Below are 26,930 nucleotides of genomic sequence, written 5' to 3' on the forward strand. Positions count from 1 at the left end.
GTGCTGCAATTTAAACAACATTAACCCAACTTCTCTTAAATGCAAAAATGCCAGTAAAACTGCTGCCTCAGATGCCACAACTAACATTTTAACAAATGGAAGTGTTCCAATCAATCTGTTCAATTAAAAAAAGTTGTCCATTCTATTTCTACCTAAAATTTCCTACTCCCTCTTCAAGAAATACAGATAGGAAACATTTTTTTTTAAAGTGTATTGCAATTTTAGTTAAATCAAATATTTTGTGGTAATACAGTTGTAGATAGCCCCCAACAACAAAATAAAAAATCCAATGTTGGTTTGGAAGTACTGGAAGATTGAAACACAATAGGCAATCAAGTAATAGGTAAGTAGTAAGCAATCTGTTTTAGCATCACAGAACATTAGTTGAATACATTTGAACACAATGTCTCTGAAGTGTATGAATGCCTGCTGCAATACCATACAAAACACACCACTAAATTTATTGCGTGAACATCTCCCTATTAAATATGTCAGACCCTTCCCCAAAGTACACAAATACGACAGATAATCAAGTTATAGGCAAGTAAAAGGTAATCAGTTTTGGCATCACTGAGTATACTGATGGTTTGTTCCAATATATTCAAGTGTATTAATGGCTTCTAGCATATCATAGAAACTGCAACACCAAATTCACTCTGAAACTCCCCAAATTAGTGTTGGACCTTTCCCAAAAGGTATGCAATAGTACTGGAGCTATTTAGATGAAATATTACTGCAAAGCTATATTCACTTTCGAGTTGCTTTTTCATTCTATTGTTGCTACATTCTATCCAAAAAGATAATATAAAAATAAATACAGTATGCAAAGTCAATAGGTGAGTGTCACTCAGGAGGGATTCCCCCAGGTCAACCTACCAATGAGGTCGCTATGTATTTGCTAATCTATACAAGGTATGAATTATATTTTGTTAAAAACAAACTGAAATTTTGATTTAAGTTCATTCTTAAATGTTAGCCAAATTGAGAGAGAGAGAGAGAGAGAGAGAGAGAGATATGGATGGAGAGGTAGAGAGAGAGGGATTTAAGATATATAGTTTCTACTTTGCCTGGCAACAATTAGTTAATAGCCACTATGAAAAAGAGTAATATCATTCTGTAAACTTCTTTACCAATTCATGGTCTATAAAGATCAAGTTGCCATCGCTTTTTGTCACAGGCATTAAGAATATTTTGTCAATTCAAAAATATTAATTAGGTCAATTGTTTTTTGAAAGCTTCCCAGCTTTTCTAGATGGTTCGTATGGCACTCTAAGAATGCTGGGAGTTTCTTCCATTACTCGCACTAGAAGGTTATCAATGTAGTCCTCAAGCTCCCGGATTTGACCATCTTTTCTCTTAACAAGTTCTTTTTGCTTCACAAGTTCATAGATCAGCTCATCATATGACAAATTACGATATCCAGTGGCAAGTAGGCAGAGATCCTGGAATCAGAAACTGAAATTAGGTTGCTTAAATTCAAATCCTCCATGTATTAGACTAATTTAAACAAACAATTGAATACAGTGTGCCACCTATAGCTTAAACAGAATTACTGTCTCACATTGTACCATAGCAGCATCATTGCTGATCATTGATATCATAATATCTAATGAATATTTCTGCAAGGACTGGCGCTGGTTAAGTAAAACTGGGGTGATGAAAATGGAGCTATTTCAAAACAGGTGAACACCAACTTGAATGCGTCAGGAAACATGCAAGCTGAGAGATGGACTTGGAATTTAAGACTTACCTGAAGAACAAGCATAAATTTATAAACTTTTGTCCTCTTGCATTCTTTTATTTTATTTGCAGAGTTCATAATTACATATTCATTAAATCTGGACGTCATATAGATCAACAACTACTGAAAACAATTTTGTGCTTGGAACATTGAAAATATCCAATCCAGCCCAATGAACCTCAATTGCTATATTAGAAATAAGTATTCACACTTGGAAGCTTGCTTTTATGCAATAATTAGGCTGTTAGAGAACTGGACAAGGGAAGCGATGTAGGACGACTGAAAAAAAGGAGAAAGTGAGGACTGCAGATGCTGGAGATCAGAGCTGAAAATGTGTTGCTGGAAAAGCGCAGCAGGTCAGGCAGCATCCAAGGAACAGGAGAATCGACGTTTCGGGCATAAGCATATTATGTTTGTGTAATCATAATAAATAATAAATAATATTCCTAACATACATTTTGGAAACAAAGTTCAATGCTGTCATGCTATTCAACATCCCCATTTATGGGGCATATTCCTGCAGATGAAAGTGACCTTAATGAAAAACAATGGGGGAAACATTTGGTATTTTCATTCATAGGTCTCCCTAGATTGACTATGAAGGAAAAATAAATTCAGAACTACCAGGAAAGAACACAAGCAGCTTAAAAGTAATGAGAATTCCTTGCATCCAGCGTGCCAAGCAAGGAAGTCACATGAAGCATATAGAAGGATATACTCAGAATAGCATTTAAATTGCAATACAGACAATGCTTGAGGTATTGAACCAAAGGTTGCACTAGTACCAAAAGGTTTGCCAGTTTCTTGGCCAGGAAATCAATGCCATTCTATCTGAAAATCAGCACGTTAATGCTTTTGAATGTACAAAGTATGAAAAATAACCTAATGACTTAAAACAATTTACCAAAGGATCCTCAACACTGTTCACATCCATGACCTCTACCGCCTTAAAGGATAAGGAGAGCAGAGGCTTTGGAACATCATTACCTGCAAGTCAAACACCATCCTTCACTGTTGCTAGGTCGAAAACCTGGAACTCCCACCCTAATCGCACTGTGGGTACATCTACACCACATAGACTGTCCTCAAGCAACTTTCTCGAGAGCAATTAGGAATGGGCAATAAGTGCTGGCCTAGACAATGATACGCTACACACTGAGTGAATAAAAAAACCCCCGAAACTCTCATGCAAAATAACTCACTTTGCAAAATTATATTTTAATACAGATGGTTGCAACTGTTGTTAATTTTATTTTAAACTGGAAATATCAGTCTTCTTGATATTAGGTCCTAATTTCTTGGTAGGATGATTGAGTTCTCCAGCTTGTAATCAATATTATATCAATCATTCAAAACTAAAATTTGTTTTGAGCAGCCTATTAACTGCAATGGTACAAAGACAACTATTGGCAACTATTTTATGACTGCCGATGTTTTGTATTTTCAGTATTTACTTTTCTGATGATATTATGTTTTCATATGCAAGCGAAAGAAATTAATTCACTGCTTCAAAGATGAAGGTTTCATAAGTGGAGAGTAGATTATTTTAATTTTTGTATAGCACAATACCATCAAATACACATGGGTCAGGAAGTCAGTGAGTCAGATACTGGGGAAGCTTGCTCTGTGTACTCAAGGGGTTTTAGTCATCATTTCAGAAGGAAACTCATTCCTTTAACATGCAGCCAGATGAATGCTGTTGATTAAAATCCTTAAAGACACTTAAGAAAACTTCCATATGACTTTTATTAGTACTTGTATTAATTACTAGTATTTCATCGCTTGAATTAGAATAATTATATCACAATTTGGAGGACATTGCTCTATACTATTCGAGCGTTGGTTTGGGCAACATTAGTTAAACTAGTTTAAACAAGTTACATAGTTTGTCCTATGTTTTTACTGAATAATCACAGATCGCCTTACCTTGCTACACAAAAGAAAATATCAACAAGATGATAAACTGATTTTTATTTAAATAACAAAGTGTGCTGAGCTCAATTGGAGGAATTTATTTAATTTACTTTACCAGTACTTAAACAAATTCGCCTTTTTCAATGAAGATTTGATTTTCAACCACTGACCACCATAACTTAGGTTCTCTTGCAACATGTAAATCAATTTAAAACTGCATTTATAAGTCAAGATACCTACTTTTATCATCAGTTATTGTTTTAACTCGGTCACTAAATGCGTTGGATTGGCAGCAAAATAATCTGCAGGGACCTCCAAATAACTCAGTGACTCCATGACAGAACTGATTATCATCTAGGTTGCCTTCTGTGCCATGACCCAATCTCTTCTCCTCAAACTTCACCATCTCTTTTGGTCACCTGCTCAGTATTTCCCTAGGTTGATCGATGTCAGTTTTGTTTTGCTCGTCAGGTGTCACGGTACATTTTATTATGTCAAAAGGTGCTACGTAAAAGCAATTTGCTGTAGGCTGTTATATTGTGCTCCCAAGAAAATTTCTATTGGCTCAAGGAGTTACCTTTGCAACGTATAACTTGGATAATCATTTTCATAGCCCCTAGTCTTGACCTTGCAGTGCATTTACTGAAATTGATAACGTTTATATTTTTCCACCCTCACATGATTGTGACATACCTCCAAGAGGTGACTAACTGAAATTATAACCTTCACTCAACATGGAAAGATATCTGACTACTGTTCACTTTTTGCCCTCAAGACCTTTATTGCATTAGCAACAGGTATTTAAGCCGCTGTCAGAGATTCTATCAGCGTTTCCACCAGAAATAGTTAATACTTGACATTTCATATCTCAATTTCTATGCAAGAAAATGCTGTTCAAGTTGTGTGTGGACTCCGACAGAAATTTCTCTGCCTAATGCAGGGTGTTACAGAGATTGGATAATTTGAATACAAGCATTAGAGTTTTACAGTTGAGGAATAGCTGTAGCTGAAGCCAAACTAGATCAGTGGAATTTCTGATGAGCTGATATTTACATGGAATGTAAAGCAAAAGGCAAGCCAAGATTGTACTGCAACAGTGAAGTCTGTAAGTAACAAGAGCATTGTGGTTGGCTCCATTATAGGCAGAGGTCCTAATATTCCTGATTGCATGAAAGCAATGATGTATGCAGGGCTCAATATCAATTTTTCACACAAAATTGAAGAACTGATACAGGCACCTGATTTCCTTGACAGTTCCTCAAGTTCCTATCAAAACCTTTTGGTCATTAATATTATTTCCCAGTTGTCATGCAAAATTATAGCTCACAAATTTATGCCAGGTCTAGGTGCACTAAAACCTAAAGTTGCATCTCTGATATTTTATGTTCATCTTTATTTTTTATTTATCACTCTAGACCTACAAAATATTTTCTGTATATCTTAATTGAAATAAATGATCAGCAATTTATATAGTTAAGCAGCAGAGAAGACTGGCAAAATTACAGAACCGATAATAAGTACTCTTAACGAACATTGCATGGGTTTGGATGAAGGCACTGATGTAGTGAATAGTTGGACTTGGAGTCAGAAAGTCGTCAGGGAAGGAGATGAAATTGATGATTATTTAACAGCATTTCTAGTGTGAACAGAAGGCTTTGGTCTTCACATTTTAAATGAAGAAAACCTCTATTCATCCAATATTGTATATCAGACAAGCTGTGTGACCAATACAGATATAGCAGAAGGTTTGAAAGAGGGGATGGTGGGGAACATCTGGATGTAATCAATGCAAATGGTGGAATCTGCTATTAATCACATAATACTAGAAATTAGTGCAAATGGTCAGGAGAGCAACAAACTTATGCTATGTTCCTTCTTAACTGCTTCAAGCCTAAATATTCATGTTACAAGCCACCAAACCATCTCACATGCAAATGTTTAAGAAAATGTAATAATGAATATTTTTAAATGCAAATCATTTATTTCAATTAAAGTATACAGAAAATATTTTGTAGGTCTAGAGTGATAAATAAAGATGGAAATAAAATATCAGTAATGCAGTTTTACATCTTAGTGCACCTAGATCTGGCATAAATTTATGTGAGCTATAATTTTGCATGACATCTGGGAAATAATATTAATGAGCAAAAAGGTTTTGATAGGAACTTGAGGAACTGTCATACAAGTTTGAAAAAATCAGGTGCCCGTATCGGTTCTTCAATGGTGTGTCAAAAATTGACACGGAGCCTTACATACATCATTGCTTTCATGCAATCAGGAATGCTAGGACCTCTGCCTATAATGGAGCCAACCACCACAGCCATCATGCTTTGTATGCTCAACCTGTGTGTATAGCCAGTAATGTTTTCTATTACAGGGAATGTTTTTGTCTACAAGGGAAGGTCCAACAAAGGACAATAAACTTGCCATTCAAGCTATAAATAGAAGAGACCTGAACATGACTATCAGTTATTGCTGGAGCTGTGTTATCCACAATATAATACAAGTTTAAAAGATTCCATAGCATTAAACAGGCAGGAATAATTACCTCTTTGACTGAAAGTGACTCTGTAATACAAAGAACACAAACTGGACAGCAGTTTGTAAAATGGAGTTATATATTCAGTATCATACATTGAACTATTCCAATTCTTCACACAAACCATTATACTTTAGGATAATACTACATCTATAAAATGATTTGCTTGTAAAATACTAGACCATTTAAATGTACTTTATTATACATGTGCTCAAAGGTCACAAAGTGACACATTCAATCAAGTAGTTTTAAAAAAGCTAAGCAATTTCTAGATTTAGAGATTTCTAGAAGCCACTTTATCACTTCTCCCAGCTAAAGAAGCATTAGTAGAAACTGACTCAGGCTTGAAATCATTCAAACTTGTGAAACAGACAAGCATCTTCTCCAAGATACAGTGCTAGATGAGTTGATTTTGCAGAAAAAGATTACTTGTACTTGCATAGTGGAGGGAAAGTAAAGTAAAACAATTATATTTCCAACTCTGAACCATTTCACTGCCAACTGTGAGAATGTATTTCACCTAATAGATCAGTAGATTTTCCAGATGGCTAGTATCTAAAGACTTTAAAAAATAACTCAAGTGCATAAACAATACTTGCTACAATAGTGAAGAGAAACAACACATTCATGGCATATTTCGGAATTTAATGTATGGGGCTTTACCTTTAAGCCCACAATACAATTTTTTGTGGAGACTGGGGTTCAGATAGAGATGCAGGTAATTAACAACCAATTACATGGAAGGAGGAGTTGACAGGAGATGTTTGCTGTGTGGCAGAGTGAAGAGTAGGTTGGTGGACTATGTACAGACACACTCAAAGATCCCCAAGGCTTGCTGCAGCAGCTACAGGCAAACCTCACTGACTTTGAAACCCAACACATTTACAAGCTTCCTTCTTTTCCTGCCAATGCAGGCTGCTGCTCCTTTCAGGCTGGAAGGCTTTTGATTGGCTCCAAATTGAAAGCTTGCCTGCCATCCTTAATTGGATGGAAGGCTCACCCTCTGATCTCTGGTTGGGTGCCCTGAGGAAAACTTCAATGAGTGGTTGTTTATCACAGTGCAGGTTTCTGACCCACATTTCAGCCGGATGGTGGATTCAAAAGCTCACAGGGAAATCTTGCACTTGGGTGTTCTAAGAGTCAGACTTATAGATCAACATACAAAATTTGCTTGGCCACATTGCAGGCAAGAATACTTAAGAATAACTATGTCAAAAATACACAAGTTAATACCAAAGCAGTTTGAAGAGTCAGATAAGGAAGAAAGATCTGGCAAGCCATAATCTTCTTACTGGTGTTCCAACCAGAAATTTGGCTCTGGGAATATCAATATAGTTAGTTTCACATTTGCTGTTCTACTCCCCTCATTTACTTTTCAATGTTTAATTAGGTGTTAAGGAGTTCACACTGCTTCTAAACTGACTATCATTCCTATTTAAACACTGCATTTTGGAGACAGGTACTGGCAGTAGAATGGAATTGGCAACCATTCTAATCATTACGTACAGACCCAGCATAAAGCCTCTTCAGTACGCAATGATGGAGAACAGGTGACAAATTATCCTGAAACTTTTGTATGGAGACCACATAAATTATGCACCAATTGAAACCAATGCAGATTCTTAATGAAAGAGCAAATAACGTGAATTCAACTTGGCACTCTTCGGCATACAGTCTTCAAGAACTGTATCTCCTTGTCTTTAAAATAACACTTTCACTAAAAATAAATATTAAGAGACACTACACAAAAGACATCTTAACTAAACAGAGAAATCTATTTTACAATTAAAGGAATAATTTGAAGAATAATTGGTATACCACAGGCCCTCAATGAACTTGAAATAAGGCACATCTTCAAGTCATAATTCACAAATGCTAGAGTAATTATTTATGTAGAAATTGCAGTTATTGGATAGTATTCAAACTGTATTAGTAATTAGGTAATGTTAACCTATTTGGTGGATAGCCTCTTTGAAATCACAAGAATATATGGGAGATTAAGCTGGCAAATCCTTTGATAGACGTTTTAAACATAATTTCCAAAAGCTTCTTTAACAGCTATGCTCATTTTTTTTTTCCCTAAACTCTAGCTCTCAACATCATTTAAAATGTAATATTTGGCCCCAGTTTTATTTCCTCAGGTTCTATGAAAAATGCATGCATGCAAAATGATCTTGTGTGGAATGTTCCTGAAAATTCTATCCATTAGTTATACAGCATTTCGTCAACATCCTCGCACAAAATGGTGTATTAAACATAACATTTAATTTCACTATTAGAACATACAATGCCACTAATTTGGATTTGGTTCTGTACAGCATAGTGCTAATCATTAAAAAAATACTATGAAACAACTTCCCTTCTAAACTGAAATAATGGGCTGGGGGCTGAATTTTTAAAGGACTGGCAATTTTGTATACATTGAAAGAAAGGACGAGAATGGCAAACAAAAGAATGGAGATCTGCACTTCGAATCATAGAATCTTAACAGTGCAAATAGAGGCCATTCAGCCCATTGAGTCTGCATTGAACTGAAGATTAGATTTGATTTATTATTGCCACATATACTTAGGTACAGTGAAAAGTTTTGTTTTACCTGCAGTACAGGCAGATCATATGATACAAAGTGTATTAGGGTAACAAAATAGAGTGAACGAGAATACAATGTTACAGCTACAGAGGAATGCAGGGAGAGAGAGAGAGACAGAGAGAGAGAGAGAGACACAGAGAGAGAGAGGGAGAGAGAGAGAGAGAGGGAGAGGGAGACAGAGAGAGAGACAGAGAGAGAGAGAGACAGAGAGAGATCAACATTAAAATTTAAAAAGTTCATTTAGAAGTCTAGTAATACTGAGGAAGTTGTTTCTGAATTTATTTGTATGTATAAACAAACTTTTATAACTTCAGCTAGATGGAAGAGGGTTGAAGACAGTATAACTGGGGTGAGAGTGGTCTTTGATTATGTTGGTTGCTTTCTCAAAGTAGAGGGAAGTATAGATGGAGTCAATGGATGAAAGGCTGGTTTGTGAGATGGACTGGACTGTGTTCACGACTCTGTAGTTTCTTGCGGTCTTGGGAAGAGCAGTTGCCAAACCATGTTGTGATGTGTCCACACAATGCTTTTTATGGTGCATCTACAAAAATTGGTAAGAATCCTTGTGGACATGTTGAGGCTAAGGAAATTCAACATGGGTGGACTAGGACAGGTTATTAGTGATCAAGTCATGGTGGAGTTTGCACATTCCCCCTGTGTCTGCATGGGTTTCCTCCCACAATCCAATGATGTGCAGTTTAGGTGAACTGGTCCTACTAAATTGTCCATAGTGTTCAGCGATGTGTAGGTTAGCGGCATTAGTCAGGGGTAAATATAGAGCAGTAGGGGAGTGGGTCTGGGTGGGTTACTCTTTGGAGGATCGGTGTGGATTTGTTGGGCCGATTCATTGTTTCCACACTGTAGGGATACTATTCCACATTACTTCCAGGAACATGTAGCTCTTGACCATCTCCATCTGGGAAACATTGATACAGACAGGGACATGCCCTCTACTCTACTTCCTGATGTCAATGACCAGCTCCTTCATTTTGCTAACACGGATGGTGAGATTGTTGTCTTTGCACCATGTCACTAAGCACTCTCTCTTTCATGTATTCTTTTGCCTTGTTGTTTGAGATCTGCCCTATAATAGTTTTGTCAGCAAATTTGTAAATGGAGTTGCAGAAGAATTTGGCCACACAGTGATGAGTATTAAAGGAATATAGTATGGGGCTGAGTACACACTCTTGCGGGCACCAGTGTTGGGGAATACAGTGGAGGTACTGTTGACGCCCAATGTTACCGATTGCCGTCTACGGATCAGGAAGTTAAGGATCCAGTTACAGAGTAGGGAGCAGAGACCTAGGTCTTGGAATTTCGAGATGAGTTGAAGGTGGAACTGTAGCCACTAAGTAGATATCTTTGTCATCCCGAAGTTCTAGGGATGAGTGTAAGGCCAGGCAGCATCTTTGTGAACCAGTTGTGCTGGTTGGCGAATTGCAAAGGATCAAGGCAATTTGGCAGGCTGGAGTTGATGTGAGCCACAAATAATCTCTTGAAGCATTTCATATTTATGGAGGTCAGAGTCACCAGGCAGTAGTATTGAGGAATACTGCATGATTTTTCTTTAGCACTGGAATGATGCTAGTCTTCTTGAAGCAGGTGAGAACTTCAGATTGTACAAAGGAGGGGTTAAAAATGTCTGCAAATACTCCCATCAGCTGCTCTGCACAGGGTCAGAGAGCACAGCCAGCGACTCCCTCCAGGCTGGTCGCTTCCTGTAGGTTCACTCTTAAGGCCAATTGAATCTATTCAGCAGTTACCGTGGGTACAGTTTATCCGAGGCGGACGGGTTAGATGACATCAATTAATTGACCTTCTTTTCAAAGTGAATATAGAATACTTTGAGTTTATTGGGTAGGGATGTATTATTGTCCTGTTTGACTTTGCTTTGTAGGCGGTTACATCATGTAAGCCTTGCCACAAACAATGGGTAACGTGTGGTTGGTCTGGGTATCCTACTTAGTTTGGTATTGCCACTTGGTGTCTCTGATGGCCTTATGAAGTTTGTACTTGGAATTTCTGCATAGATCAGGGTTGCCTGACTTGTATGCCTTAGACAGACTTCATGAGGGAATGGGTCCCCAGTTCATCCATGGTTTCTAGTTGGGGAACATGTGGATCAACTTCTTCAGCACACTGTCTTCTACACACTTACTAATGAAGTCTACGATGGAAGAACATCCCACCCAAATCCATTCCTTATCCTATCCCAGTAACCCCGCATTTACCATGGATAATCCATAAAGCCTGCACATCCCTGGAGACAATGGGGTAATTTAACATGGCCAATCCACCTAAGCTGCATGTATTTGGGCAGTGTGTGGAAACTGGAGCAGTCAGCAGAAACCTGCATATTTGTGGGTGGCACAGTGGCACAGTGGTTAGCACTGCTGCCTCACAGCGCCAGAGACCCAGGTTCAATTCCCGACTCAGGTGACTGACTGTGTGGAGTTTGCACATTCTCCCAGTGTCTGTGTGGGTTTCCTCTGGGTGCTCCGGTTTCCTCCCACAGTCCAAAGATGTGTGGGTCAGGTGAATTGGCCATGCTAAGTTGACCGTATGTTAGGTAAAGGGGTAAATGTTTGGGTTGCGCTTCGGCGGGTCGGTGTGGACTTGTTGGGCCGAAGGGCCTGTTTCCACACTAAGTAATCTAATCTAATCTATATTTGAAAGTGAAGACTGCAGATGCTAGAGATTTTCACAGCAGTTGGATTACCATATTCCGAAATGTAATGGTCCTGACAGCTGCTGTCAAATGGTGTCAAAGTGGCTAAGTACATTAGGTAAGTTAGGGTAATTGGAGGGTAGCGTGCCAGGTGGGTATATTGGTAGGTGCTAAGGGAGTAGGATGCTAGCTGGCAAGAGTACCAGCTTGGCAGGTTTTAGATGTAGAATGTCAGAATAGAGAGGAACAAGGTGCCAGTTGGATAGGATGCCAGGTGGAAGGAAGATCAGGCCAGTCTGGATGCTAGTTTGGTTTTGACTGCAGAGAGTTGGGGTGGGTCCAGTGAGAATATTGGTTTGGATCAGATGCAGTGGGGTAGGGACTTCGGTGTTTGAGATGATTCTGCTGGGGGATCATTTGGGGCATGAAAGTGATCTGGGGGAGATGCCGTTGGTGGCATGAGGTACAATTTAACAGTTGCTCAGGAGTAGACCATGTATTTTAACAATCGGAGTTTTCCTGAGTAACCATTTTACTTAATTTTATTGGAACTCTCTGAAGTCTGATTTAAATGGAGACTTTGAGGGTTCCAAACAAAGAGTAATTCCCCAAGAAAAAATTCAATTTCCCAGGTAATTCTTTCAGTGTGCTCTTATGGGGATTGTGGCAGAGTCCTCATGCAAAAATTCCATCAAAATACATCCTGGTCATTGGCAGCATATATGGTTATTAACCATAGAGGAAAAAAATCAGCAAAGCTTCAATACATTTTTGATAAAGTTATGTGTGAAATGCACAATAAAAAAGGGAGACCATTCTGCTGACACTTGATTCAAGTGAATCAAAGTTGCCAAGATGAAAGTCTGTGGAGAAAACTCATTGGCTAATTTGTCAACATATTACTTTGATAAAAATTTTGTTACTATTAAATTCTGATTAAAGTATAACTAGGCTGCCAAGAAATGTTATGCCTGGACCAAGGCTTCCATATAAAACAGAAGCAAATGTGAATGATACACTGGAATCCCACGTCTGGCTACAAATTACACTTTAATCAGCTATGGATTAATCCAGGCTGTGTTATAAGATTTCTAAAAAAAAAACTGAACACACTAAATAAAGCCTTTCATGTTTGACAGGATATGCATAAAAGAATTTGCAAACTCCTTGCATGCCAAGTATCGGTTAAATTTCCCAAACATTAAGGATCACAAAAACTTAATTTGTACAACTCAACTATATATCATTTACAGATAGTTTTATTATTCATAAAATTAAATCCACAAAAAGAGTACCTATTCAATTTTTACCATGATGTGATTTTAGAATAACATTTGTGCACTTTAAGTTAGTCTTCACCACACAAATGCACAACCTGCTGAATAATACATTTTAAAATTTGGTAAACTAAAATCAGAGATAGATCTTAGACAGGTATTACTTACTCAAATTTGGAACAGAAACTTACTCACCACCCTTTCTCACATCATTGCTGTAGAGGGCTTCATGTGATTCAGCATCATTTCTCTAAATCTCGCCACATTGCTGAAACAGCCACCTTTTTAACAGTATTGTGGTCAATTATCTAAACCGTTCCCTCCATAATAAGCAGCCAGTCATTTAACTTTTCTCTATTTGTGAGCCAGCTTTGGGCATGTTTTCAGATGAAATGGTGGTGTGATGTCAGAAGAGGATAAACAAAAGTCAAGTGTTAAATAATCAGTTCTGTATGAGTGTGGTGCAGGGCAGAAGGTTACAAAAAATAGAAGGGACAAAGACATTTAGAGGTTGAAGCAGACAATGTGAACTTTAAGTTGGATGTATAGGAATCAAGAGCTAATTTAATTCAAAGGCATAGCAGAAATTTAGATGAGTTTAAATTTATTGAGAGTGAAGCGTGGGATGCCAGCCTAAGAGTATTTCAAATAGTTGAGTAAAGAGATGACAAGGCTAGGTGTAGGCTACAATGGCATATGGAATGAGGCAAGGCTCAATGATGGCTTCAGACATCCAAGTATTTAACTGGAATAGATTGTGGCTAACTCCAATGTCTGGTTTTGAGGTGAGTGCAGCCACACCAAAGGCATCTTGTTGAGGACAAAGTGGAGGGAGTCAACTCAAATGCTCAGTGATACCATATAGTAAAAATCAAGTGTAATTATAGATGTCAATTAGAATTATTAACATGCTCTGGACTAATAAACCAAAAATGTGATCCAAACTTTTTTCAATCTACTGTACTCAACTTGTTGGACAAAACTAGGTAGTGACCAGGAAAATAAGCAGAACATTTTATATTTAAAGTTCACTTTTTAAAGCAAGTTACCAAAGTTCAACCCTTTGCACCATGCCGTATTGTTCAAGGGAAAGCAAGAGCTGCCACTGTGTTCCACTATCACTTAATTTGTTGACCATAAATGACATAGGAACAGAAGTTGGCCATTCAGTCCATCGAGTCTGCTTTGCCATTCAATCATGACTGATAAGTTTCTCAACCCCATTCTCCCTGTAACTCTTGACAATTAGAAACCTATCGCACTCAACATCTCTCTTATGGTGAAGCAAACCTTTTATCCTCTTGATCTCTTTTAAAGTATGTTTCACTTTACTAATGACAACAGTCAACTGAGAAATTTTAAAATAACTCATTCTAACTGCAGCTGCTGAGTTCACCAGGCTAATCTAGTGCTCAAACCAGTCAACTATTTGATTGGAATGGTATAAAACAAAAAAGTTTGCTTAAAATACAAGCAATAATTTTTGCTCCCCCTAAAAGAGAATCAGCTGAATTAACATAACCCATAAGGCTTTCAAGAAGGCTCCCCATGGGAGACTGGTTAGTATGGTTAGATCACTCAGAATACAGGCAGAACTAGTCATTTGGGTTCAGAACTGGCTCAAAAGGTTGAAGACAGAGGGTGGTGGTGGAGGGCTGTTTTTCAGATTGGAGGCCTATGATCAGTGGAGTTCCACATGGATCGGTGCTGGGTCCACTACTTTTCATCATTTATATAAGTGATTTGGATGTGAGCATAAGTATAGTTAGTAAGTTTGCAGATGACACCTAAATTGGAGGTGCAGTGGACAGTGAAGAAGGTTACCTCGGATTACAACAGGATCTGGATTAGATGAGCCAATGGGCTGAGAAGTGGCAGATGAAGTTTAATTGAGATAAATGTGAGGTATTGCCCTTTGGGAAAGCAAATCTTAGCAGGACTTATACACTTAATGGTAAGGTCCTAGGGGGTGTTGCTGAACAAAGAGACCTTGGAGTGCAGGTTCATAGCTCCTTGAAAGTAAAGTCACAGGTGAATAGGATAGTGAAGGAGAAGTTTGGTCAGAGTCTTGAATACAGAAGTTGGGAGGTCATGTTGCGGCTGTACAGGACATTGGTTAGGCCACGTTTGCAATATTGTGCGCAATTCTGGACTCCTTCCTATCGGAACGAAGTTGTGAAACTTGAAAGGGTTCAGAAAAGATTTACAAGGATGTTGCCAGGGTTGGAGGATTTAAGCTATAGGGAGAGGTTGAATAGGCTGGGGCTGTTTTCCCTGGAGCATCGGAGGCTGAGGGGTGACCTCATAGAAGTTTATAAAATCATGAGGGACACAGTGAGGGTAAACAGAAAGTCTTTTCCCTGGGGTGGGGGAATCCAGAACTAGAGGGCATACGTTTAGGGTGAGAAGGGAAAGATATAAAAGAAACCTAAGAAGCAACTTTTTCACGCAGAGGGTGGTGCATGTGTGGAATGGGCTGACACAGGAAGTGGTGATTCTGGATTAGTAGTGCTGGAAGAGCATAGCAGTTCAGGCAGCATCCATGGAGCAGTGAAATCGACGTTTCGGGCAAAAGCCCTTCATCAGGAATAAAGGCAGTGAGCCTGAAGCATGGAGAGATAAGCTAGAGGGGGGTGTGGTGGGGAGAGAGTAGCATAGAGTACAATGGGTGAGTAGGGGAGGGGATGAAGGTGATAGGTCAGGAAGGAGAGGGTGGAGTGGATAGGTGGAAAAGGAGACAGGCAGGTAGGGCAAGTCCGGACAAGTTATGGGGACAGTACTGAGCTGGAAGTTTGGAACTAGGGTGAGGTGGGGGAAGGGGAAATGAGGAAACTGTTGAAGTCCACATTGATGCCCTGGGGTCGAAGTGTTCCGAGGCGGAAGATGAGGCGTTCTTCCTCCAGGCGTTTGGTGGTGAGGGAGCGGCGGTGAATGTGGCCCAGGACCTCCATGTCCTCTGCAGAGAGTGTGAGGGCGAGTTGAAATGTTGAACCACGGGGCAGTGTGGTTGATTGGTGCGAGTGTCCCAGAGATGTTCCCTAAAGCGCTCTGCTAGGAGGCGTCCAGTCTCCCCAATGTAGAGGGCACCGCATCGGGAGCAACAGATACAATAAATGATATTAGTGGATGTGCAGATAAAACTTTGATGGATGTGGAAGGCTCCTTTAGGGCCTTGGATAGAGGTGAGGGAGGTGGTGTGGGCGCAGGTTTTACAGTTCCTGCGATGGCAGGGGAAGGTGCCAGGATGGGAGGGTGGGTTGTAGGGGGGGGGGGGGGGGGGGGGCCTGGACCTGACCAGGTAGTCACGGAGGGAACGGTCTTTGCGGAAGGCGGAAAAGGGGTGGGGAGGGCAATATATCCCGGTGGTGGGATCTTTTTGGAGGTGGCGGAAATGTCGGCAGATGATTTGGTTTATGCGAAGGTTGGTAGGGTGGAAGGTGAGCACCAGGGGCGTTCTGTCCTTGTTATGGTTGGAGGGGTGGGGTCTGAGGGCGGAGGTGGACGAGACGTATTGGAGGGCATCTTTAACCACGTGGGAAGGGAAATTGTGGTCTCTAAAGAAGGAGGCCATCTGGTGTGTTCTGTGGTGGAACTGGTCCTCCTGGGAGCAGATACAGCGGAGGCGGAGGAATTGGGAATACGGGATGGCATTTTTGCAAGAGGTAGGGTGGGAAGAGGTGTAATCCATGTAGCTGTGTCGTCGGTGGGTTTGTAAAAAATGTCAGTGTCAAGTCGGTCGTCATTAATGGAGACGGAGAGGGAGAGGTCCAGGAAGGGGAGGGAGGTGTCAGAGATGGTCCAAGTAAATTTAAGGTCAGGGTGGAATGTGTTGGTGCAGTAGATGAATTGCTCAACCTCCTCGCAGGAGCACGAGGTGGCGCCAATGCAGTATTCAATGTAGCGGAGGAAGAGGTGGGGAGTGATGCCAGTGTAATTATGGAAAATCAACTGTTCTACATAGCCAACAAAGAGACAGGCATAGCTGGGGCCCATAGGTGTACCATGGCTACCCCTTTGGTCTGGAGGAAGTGGGAGTATTCGAAGGAGAAATTGTTAAGGACGAGGACCAGTTCGGCCAAACGAATGAGTGTGTCGGAAGGGTACTGTTGGGGATGTCTGGAGAGGAAAAACGGAGGGCTTGGAGGCCCTGGTCATGGCGGATGGAGGTGTAGAGGGATTGGATATCCATGGTGAAGATGAGGCATTGGGGGCCGGGGAAACAGAAGTCTTGGAGGAGGTGGAGGGTGTGGGTGGTGTCTCGAACGTATGTGGGGAGTTCCTGGACTAGGGGGGACAGGACAGTGTCGAGGTAGGTAGAGATGAGTTCAGTGTGGGGCAAGAGCATGCTGAGACAATGGGTCGGCCAGGGTTGACAGGCTTGTGGATCTTGGGAAGGAGATAGTCCGGGAACCCTCCACTGCCCGACTCTATGAGGTTGGAAGCTGTGAATGAGAGATCTCCTGAGGTGACTAGGTTCTGTATGGTCTGGGAGATGATGGTTTGGTGATGGGGGGGTGGGGGTCATGGTTGAGGGGGTAGTAGGAAAAGGTGTCCTCGAGTTGGCGTTTGGCTTCAGCGGCATAGTGGTCAGTGCACCAGGCTACCACTGCACCCCCTTTACCCGCTAGCTTGATGGTGAGGTTGGGACTGGAGCAGAGGATTGGAGGGCTGCGCATTGCGAGGGTGAGAGGTTGGAGTGGGTTAGACAGGTTGAGGCGGTTAATGTCCCAGCGGCAGTTGGAAATGACGAGGTCAAGGGCAGGATAATAGGCCAGCGCGGGGTGTCCAGGTGGATGCAGTGTGTTGGAGGTGGATGAAGGGGTCCTCGGAAGGTGGGTGGGAATCTTGGTTGTGAAAGTAAGCTCGGAGGCGGAGCCAATGGAAGAATTGTTCAACGTCACGGCATGTATTAAATTCATTGATGCGTAGACGGAGGGGAATGAAGGGGAGTCCTTTGCTGAGGACTGATCATTCGTCCTCAGTGAGGGGGAGGTCTGGAGGGATGGTGAAAACTTGGCAGGGCTGGGAGCTGGGATCTGGTGTGGGTGTGGAGGTGGGAGGAATGGGGATGGAATATGAGCAGGGGTAGTGTTCCCCTCGGGGTTCTGGGGGGTGGGGATAGTGACAGTGGGGTCTGTGGGGGGGCGTGTCAGCAGAATGCAGGTGAGTGGCACTGGTGGATGCATGAGGAATTGTGAGGGGCGCAAGTGGCCATGATGGGGGTGGAAGGCTAGTACAATTGCAACATTTAAAAGGCATTTGAATGGGTACATGAATAGGAAGAGTGTAGAGAGATACGGGCCGGATGCTGGCAGGTGGGACTAGATTGGGTTGGGATTCTGGTCGGCATGGACGGCTCGGACCAAAAGGATCTGTTTCCGTGCTGTACATCTATGACTCTATAAAAATAGATGTAGACATTGGAAAGACACAAGATAAATAAAAAAAAACAGTAATTGTAGTGGCTCCAACATACCAAATCCATGAAGGGAGAAGAAGTACTTAGCAATGTACCACAAAAATCGTTGACTAAATAACTCTTCACAATAAATTTAATCCAAAAATGAAACTATAAAGTTGAACATTTTACCAAAGGACTAACATTTAAAAATATCATCAGAGCAGTCATGGCTATAACAGGAACACAATGAAAATCAATTTCAGCTTAAATGAGTCCTGAAATGAGTCAAAAAGTGGAAGATTCATCTCAAGACAAACAGCACTTTATTGGGCTTGGTACATAATACGTGTTTGGATGTCATTATGTAAGTGTCAAAAATTTATTATACTTACTCTGTTTTTCTCCCCATAGCGTTCAAAGTGATGTTGCTTGAATGCATTACTTGAATGTTGATTATTTTCTTGACATTTACGTCTGTCAGTGGATACTAGTGTTTTTGTATCTTCAGAATTTGTGGGTTTGGTTAAACTGGAATAAGAAAAAGAAAAATTCTAACTTGAAGTTCAGGGTAACTATACAATCATTCATTTAAATGAAAATCCACGATCGATCCACTATAACGATGTGTCATGTGTAAAACTTTGATGCCTACGCCCTCTTTTTTAATTTCCGAATGTCCATTCTTTAGAAGCTTCTCCACACAACTTAAGAATTACAGGCCAATCCAGATGTGACTGTAATGCTCTTTGCAAATCAACACACATGGCAAGTAACTGCTAGCCTCGTCCAACTGCTGCACAATGTTAGTTTATCCAAAAGGTAGCCAAAGTCTAGGCACTTGATCAATTTAAAACTATTGTTTTCCTTTAACTTGACTACATAAAAGAGTTGAACAATAATTCAGCACAGTTCACTTTTGTATTTTCTTTCTCCCAGTTTCCTTATTCGCCACTTAAAATATCAAAATTTGCATTCATCTATATTTAGGAACTTGAGTAAACCAAAATTTTAAAATTTCATCACACGAATTAATACTCCCATAATCTTATCTACCTTATGTCCTCAGGTACTTCTAAAATCTTTCCATGATAGGTCAGATCTGCCTTCTTACAGCATTTGCTGCACACATTTAGTGCATTACAGTGCCAGAGTGCACTTTCAAAATGACTCTCGCCACTTCACAGCATTTAAATATAATGGATCAGATCTATAATTTATTAAGAAATTTCTATTTGAACTCACTAATTTCATGGTCTTCAGAGTACAGGAAATTAACTTGTTGTTCAAAGTTCAATCACGGCAGCACGGCCAAGAGAGCTGAACTCCCATTTCAGCTTGAACAATGGTTCTGTTGCAATAATCCTCAATACCAGTCCCTTTGCTCCCTCCTCTACTTAACATTTCATACCTCTTCTCTTGATTATTTATTCCAGTGATGAAAACTCATTTTGCCACTAAAAGAACAAGTGATATATATATTTATACTTCAAACTTGTTTGCAAAATAAACCAAAAAAGATTTGGAATTTGTAATACCAATATCAATGCCTAATCTCCAAATGGAACAGGGGTTAATAAAACGAGCTTAAATTTCAGAGTTTTGAATGTTATCTTTTGGATTAACAGACATTTGTGACTAAGACAATATCCTTTATTTGTATTACCTACATCTTAAAAAATGCTTCAGTTCAAGCTAGGATATAAAGTCGTATTATTTTCTGTAAATACCAAACAATTGCATCTTTTGGAAAGTAGGGCATCACCTCTCTATATAAGTCAATGTTACTTGCAGTTCAATTTTCTTAAATTGGTACAGTTTAGAAAGTTACAACCATGTTGCTCAAGTCATGACCTGGACATTTTACCTTATTAACACTGCTGGGGTTCCCAGCATAACTAAATTGAATCAGAATCTAAAATAGCCTTTAGCAGCAGTGGGAGGCTTCAGGTCAGGGAGACAAGAAAAGGTCACGTTACAACAAAGGTCACAACTCCAAGAAGGTGGTGCCTGGTGAATCAAACCTGCTAAGTCTTAACTGGTCTGCAATAGTGATGTGAGGCGTTCTGCCCTACTTGCTATAGGATTGATTTGAATGAGGCATTCTTTCATCAGGTATTGTCTGAACTCTAAAGACAGGAACCCTCCCTCAGCCTGCTTTTCATTCTCACACTGATGTGTCAAGGACGTGATGGACTTATTCATTCATGGCTCCTTTTTTGATCTCACTCAGAAAAATGAGTGAGGTGAACTGGATCGAATTAGCTGTGGTGAAAACTGAGAACAGTTCAATTTATATAAGTGTGGCAGTAATTTGTCGTGCCCTTTCTTCATCTGATGTCGTTCTCATGTCAGACAAGCTGGGGGATATGGTGGTCAATGGTTAAAAGGTTAAAGAGGCAGGCCCTAATTACCACACGTGACAAACGGAAACCAAATTAATTGTAGAAATATTCAATTTGAAGACAATGTTACAGAAATTTATATACAATCTTATAATGAGAATCCAAACCTAACTACCAATTTAAGTCGAAGTAATTTGATATGGCGCACTATGACAGAGATGAAACATAAAATAATGTTGTCAAAACTGAGATATCACAGTACTAATTTTGAAGTCAAAGTTAAAGTTAAAGTGATACTGTATGGAACAGAATATTGTCAGGTTCACATTTGAAAATAATTTAAACTTGGTAAGGCGAGATTTAGTCAAAGCCAAACAAATGGTATTATTTTTAAAGTATGAATTTACTTACTGTTGATTTTAAATAAGCTAAATGACTTAAGATCCAAATACAAATATTTGGAGAAACTCCATCAAAACTGATGGCAGGTAGGAAATGGAGGCACGATAAGATGGAGGTGGGGGAAGAGTTGAGGTGGAGAGAGTATGAGCACGGTGGGTGAAGGGTGGGGGAGTGAAGAGTGGGGTGGGGGAGTGAGCGGGGGAGTGAAGAGTAGGGTGGGGGAGTGAAGAGTGGGGCAGGGAGGGAAGAGTGGAGCGGGGCAGGGGAAAGAGAAGAGTGGGGTGGGTGGTGGGGGAGTGAAGAGTGGGGCGGGGGAGTGAAGAGTAGGGCGGGGGATGGGCGGGCGGGGGAGTGAAGAGTGGGGTGGGTGGGCGGGCGTGGGCGTGAAGGTGAGGCAGGCGGGAGCGTGCGGGGGGAGACAAGGGTGGGTGGGGAGGCAAGAGTGGGGAAGGGAAGAGTGGGTGTGGCTGGGCAGGCAGGGGTGGAAAAGAGAAGAGTGGGTGGGTGCGGAGAGAAGAGTGGGGGGGGGGTGGGTGGAGGAAAAGAATAATGCGTGGGTGGGGGAAGTGAGAGTTGGTGGGTGGGAGAGAGAAGAGAGTGAATGGGTGGGGGGAGGAGACAACATTGAGTAGGTGGTGGGGGAAGAGAAGAGTGGGTGGGTCGGGTGTGGAGGGAAGAGTGAGGAGGTGAGGGAAAGAGAAGAGTGAGTGAGTGGGTGAGTGGGTGGGGGGGCGAGGTGAGTGGGTGGGGTGGGAGGGGCAGCAGTGCATGAGTGTGCAGGATAGAGTGGGCAAGTGTGGGTGAGTGTGGACACAAGAGAGAGAGAGAGAGAGAGAGAGAAAGCGCAAGAGGTAAAAGCGTCAGATAAAGAGGGTAGGGAGACAAAAGGGGCTTGTTGGTAGTAAGCCAGGACAGAGGAAAAAGTTGAGTAAGTGAAAATGAGAGCTAAGAGTAGAACTCAATGGGTAGGATGCGCTGAAAGCAATCCACTCCAAGGCAGGACATGGCTGTCGTGGTGGCTGGGCAAGAAAAAAATTACAAGGACATACCAGGCTCTAAAAGTTACTGAGTCATAAATGCTGCAAGGTCCTTCACGTTTGTGCTAAGTCTCACTGTTAATAGGTCTGAGACATATGGGTGTGGTACCATGGTGTGATTTGAAGAGACAGGCAACTGGAAGCTTGGGACCATTGTTTAAGGACAGAGCACAGGTGTTCAGCAAAACGGTCACCCAGTATAGAGAGACCACATTGTGAGCAATGAATACATTAGGCCAAATTCATCTGGAAGGCATGTCTGAGCCTTGAATACTGAGGGGAGATAAACAGGAAGGTAATACATTTTCCAGAGTTGCATAGGAGGGTGCTGTGGTGTGGTGTGGTGTTGGGAGGACAAATGGACGAGGGTGTCCCAGAGGGAAAGATCCCTGTGCAGTGCTGACCAGGGAGGGGAAGGGAATGCGTCTGGTTGCAGTATCCCATTAAAAGTACAACCACAGGAGCGGGAAATCCTTAGTAGAGGAAAATGATGAACATTTCTGGGGCTCAACTGCAGAAGGTGGCATCATTCAAACACAGAAATTGGGAGAATGGGATGGATTCCTTACAGTAAGCATGGTATGAGGATGTATACTTCAGGTAACTGTGGGAGGTGGGTTGGTAATGCCTATCAGTAGCCAGCCTAATCCCAGAAATGGAAACAAAGATACTGAGGAAGGGAATGGAGAAGGCAAAGATGGATCAGGTGAGGGCAGGGTGGAAAAAGAAAGTGAAATTCATAACTTTTTCCAGTTCGAAGTAACGATGTCATCTATGTACTGGAGAAAGAGTTTTGAGTGGTGGTCTGAATAGGATTGGAACAAGAAATGTTCCAGGTACTCCACAAGGAGATGAGATTGGTGACAGTTGTGAACAATGGCCTGGGAGGCTGAGCACCAGTTTTCAGACTTGTCCACCTATCTACCCCCTACCATGGCCCCACCAACAAGCAACAGGCTAGTGCTATTAGTTCTGATGACTAGAAATGGCAACACTTCCCTCCCCATGATGCTGCCAGACCTGCTGAGTTTCTCCAGCAAATTGTGGTTTTGTTTCAGATCTCCAGCATCTTCAGGTTTGTTGTTTTAGGTTAAATGACCGACTTGTATATTTGTTCAGCTTCTAAGAACACAGAGCTCTAGAAATTCAACAGCAGAGTACAGCCGCATCACTTTGCAAGTACAACTACTACAAACAATATATTTTTCAGTTTTCATTGTTTCTCTTGGCTACTTCACATTTCGAAGACAAAACGTATGGAAAGTTTGTATTTTGAACAGGTGCCTTGCCCTGGCAAAAGAACTGTAAAACTCAGAACACAGAGGGAAGTTGGGTTCAACGGCTTAGGAATAAGCCAGTGAGTGAGAACTGTAGGACGTCTGAGGTACTCATTTAAATAATAAGCAAAAGGGATGGCCAGAAACTGAAACCAATATCTTAATTGCTCATGTTACCCTACAAACCAACAAGTTTCTGCATTGTTAAGATATGAAAACAATGTTGAAGCAGACAGTCAGTTATTATCTCAGTGAATGATGGAGGGCTTGAAGGACCAAATTGCCTGGTCCTTTTTATATTCTTACATATTGTACTTATCCACCAAACCTACTGGAGGTCTTGTCTTTTCCACACAGATGATCATAGGTATGTTCAATAAACCTTTATATTTCTGAAGTCCTAAAGAGCTCATTAATCTGCTTGTTATCCCCAAGGATCCATAAAAAGGAGTTGGTAATAACTTGTCCAGTTAAACTGTCGTTCTTCCTGCTCGACTGTCCAGTAACTCTTAAGAGCTCATTAATTACCTGTCCTATTTCTCTATGGAGATAGTTAATCACCTGTCTGGTATCTCAATGGAACTTGTTAATGATATGTTCAGTATCTCTACAGAGCCTTTGATAACACATTCATATTATAGTGAGCTTTCTTTTACCACTTGTCAAAAGCTGTAAATTGAGAAATTTTCACATAATTTGGACATTTTTTTGATAATTTTGTCTCAGACATTTCACATTAACAAAGGTTAATAGATTGTCAGAAGAAAAGTCATCACACTACCATGTTTTGTAGTTGAATAATATTCCACATAATCTAAAGTAATACATTTCTCTTGCCACATATCTCATCATAACTTTGTAATTAGCAGTGACGAAAACGGTGATGGTTTGTTGATGCAGCAAGAGCTAGCATAATTTAACCAGGTAAATCTGGTTTTAAGTTTCTATGATATTTGTGCAAGACAAAAGCCAACAGTGATAATTTAGCAAAACTATACAAAATAAAACAGCCAAGATATTAAACTTGGTATATACTTGAAGGCTTCCGATGTATTGTATAAACCTGATAAGCAACTTGTACATTCTGTAAATGTTTAACATTATACTTTCAATAAGCACCTTCTGGCTACCATTTAAAAGGATGCTTTTAGAAATAGCTATCACAGCCTTTGAATATTAAACTGTTTGCTCAACATTTAAGAACAGCTAATAATGCACAGAGAACAGCAACACTGAGTAATTCATTAATTTATAATACTTACTCCTAGTTTTTAACTACCACAATCCGCTTACTCACAAGGTCAACTCAAGTCCCATCTTTGTTTTTTCCATTAACTCAACTGGTTTGATTCTGCGCCCTTTCGCAGTACATAAGCAAGCTACAATGGAGTAGTATCCATGTTGTTTGTTATCCATGGGAGATGGAGGCATATCTCTCCTCCAGATAATGAGGAGTTGGTGTACAATGTAAAATTAAATCATTCAAAAAAAGTGTAAACCCAACAAATAACTCTCATGCAGCATATTTAGAAAAGGAAGGAGGATCTGCAGCAAGTTGTGAAGGAACCAAGAGGGAAAAACATATTTGACCTATCCATACCAATCTGTCAGCTGCACATGCATCTGTCCATAACAGTGACCACTGCACAGTCCTTGTGCAGATGAAGTCTCACCTTCACTTTGAGAAGAACTTCCATTGTGTTGTGAGACACCATCACCATGCTAAATTAGGACAGATCGAGCAACTCAAAACTGCACATCCTTGAGGCGCTGGAGACAATTTACAGAACAGAATTACAGTCCAGCACAATTTGCAACCTCAAGGCCCGGCATATCCCTCACTCAAATATTACCATGGTTCAATGCTGGTTCAATGGAGATTGCAGGAAGGCATGCCAGGAGCAGCACTAAGCATACCTAAAAAGGAGGTGTTAATCTAATGAAGTTACCAAACAGGCTTACTCACCTGCTGAACAACATAAGCAAAAAGTGATAAACAGAACTAAGCAATTTCACAACCAATGGATCAGATCTAAGCTCCTGCCATATCCAGTCAGGAATGGTGGTGGCCAATTAAACAACTCACTGCAGGAGAAAGCCCATAAATCCAAAAATGTGCAGGTTAAGTGAATTGGCCATGCTAAATTTCCCATAGTGTGAGGTGCATTAGTCAGGGGTAAATATGGGGAATGGGTCTGGTGGGTCACTGTTCAGTGGGTTAGTGTGGACTTGTTGGGCTGAAGGGCCTGTTTCCATACTGTAGGGAAACTAATCTAATCAAATATCCCCATCCTCAATGCTAAAGTATTTGCAGCAATATTCAACCAGAAGTACCAAGTGGGAAGATCCATTTCAGCCTCCTCCAGTAGTCCCAGCATTATATAAATAAGAGTCTTCAACCAACTTGATTCACTCCACATGATATCAAGCAATGGTTGGAGGTACTGGATACTGCAAAGGTTATGGGCCCTGGCAACATTCTGGCGATAGCACTGAAGACTTGTGCTCCAGAACTTGCCACTCCCCCAGCCAAGCTATTCTAGTCAGTTATAACACTGGCATCTACCAGACAATGTGGAAAATTGCCCAGGTATGTCTGGAATATAAAAAAAACATGTCAAATGCAAACTAGCCAATTACTATCCAATCAGTCTGCCCTCAGTCATCAGTAAAGTGATAAACACTGCAATCAAACAGCATCTGCTCAGCAATGGCCCGAGTGACACAGTTTGAGTTCTACAAGGGCCACTCAGTTCCTGACTTCGTTACATCCTGGGTTTAAACATAGACAAAAAGAGAGCTGTATTCTAGAGCTGAGGTGAGGTGAGAATGACAACCCTAGTCATCAAGGCTGCATTTGATAGTGTGTCTCATCATGGAGCCCCAGTAAAACTGGAACCAATGGGAATCAGGGGTCAAATTCTCGCCGGTTGGAGTTAATACCAAGCACATAGGAAGCTAGTTGCGGTTGTTGAGGTCGGTCATTTCAGATGCAGGATATCTCTGCAGGCATTCCTCAGGGTAATGTCCTAGGACCAACTATCTTCAACTGCTTCATTAACAATCTTGCTCCAGCAAAAAGACAGAAGTGGGGATATTTGACAATGTCAGCACTATTTGTGCTTTCTCGAATACTAAAACAGTACATGTTCAAATGCAACACGATCTGGACGATACCCAGGCTTAGGCTGACAACTGTCAAGTAACTTTTGCGCCATACAAATTCCAAACTATGACCATCACCATTAAGCATCAATCTAACCCCCCACTCTGACATTCAATGGTCATACCACTGTCAATATCCTTGGGCTTACCATTGACCAGAAACTCAACTGCACCTGACACAAACACTGTGGCTACAAGAATATGTCTAAGGTTTGGAATACTGCAGCAAGTAACTCATGTTCTGACAATCCAAAGCCTGTCCATCATCTATAAAGGAATACAGCCTACTTACCTGGATAGTACAGCTCCAACAATACTCAAGAAGATTGATACCATCTAGAATAAAGCAACACTTGACTAGCACCATATCCACAAACATCCACTCCCTGCACCACTGACAGTCAGTAGCAGAAGTGTGTCCTATCTACAAGATGCACTGTAGAAATTCACCAAAGGTCCTCAGATAGGACCTTCCAACATCACAAACACTTCAAACCAGAAGGACAAGAGCAGCTGATACATGGGAATACCATCATCTTCAAGTTCCCCTCGAAGCTACTCACCATCCTGACTTGGA

At 40.9% G+C, this 26,930-nt stretch overlaps 1 protein-coding gene across 1 annotated transcript in view; it reads right to left on the reverse strand.

Annotated features, from left to right (window-relative positions):
• Positions 1-989: 989 nt before the first annotated feature.
• The window catches only part of LOC132826497 (rab11 family-interacting protein 2), a 94,385-nt gene continuing 68,444 nt past the window's right edge, over positions 990-26,930 (reverse strand). Inside the window, exons 4-5 of the mRNA XM_060842458.1 lie at positions 18,523-18,658; positions 990-1,442 (exon numbers count right to left, since the gene is read on the reverse strand). Of these exons, the coding sequence (XP_060698441.1) occupies positions 1,218-1,442; positions 18,523-18,658 (361 nt within the window). The 3' untranslated portion in view covers positions 990-1,217. The remainder of the gene's footprint in view (positions 1,443-18,522; positions 18,659-26,930) is intronic.

Source organism: Hemiscyllium ocellatum, chromosome 22, assembly GCF_020745735.1.
Source record: "Hemiscyllium ocellatum isolate sHemOce1 chromosome 22, sHemOce1.pat.X.cur, whole genome shotgun sequence".
NCBI classification, from domain to species: Eukaryota; Metazoa; Chordata; class Chondrichthyes; order Orectolobiformes; family Hemiscylliidae; genus Hemiscyllium; species Hemiscyllium ocellatum.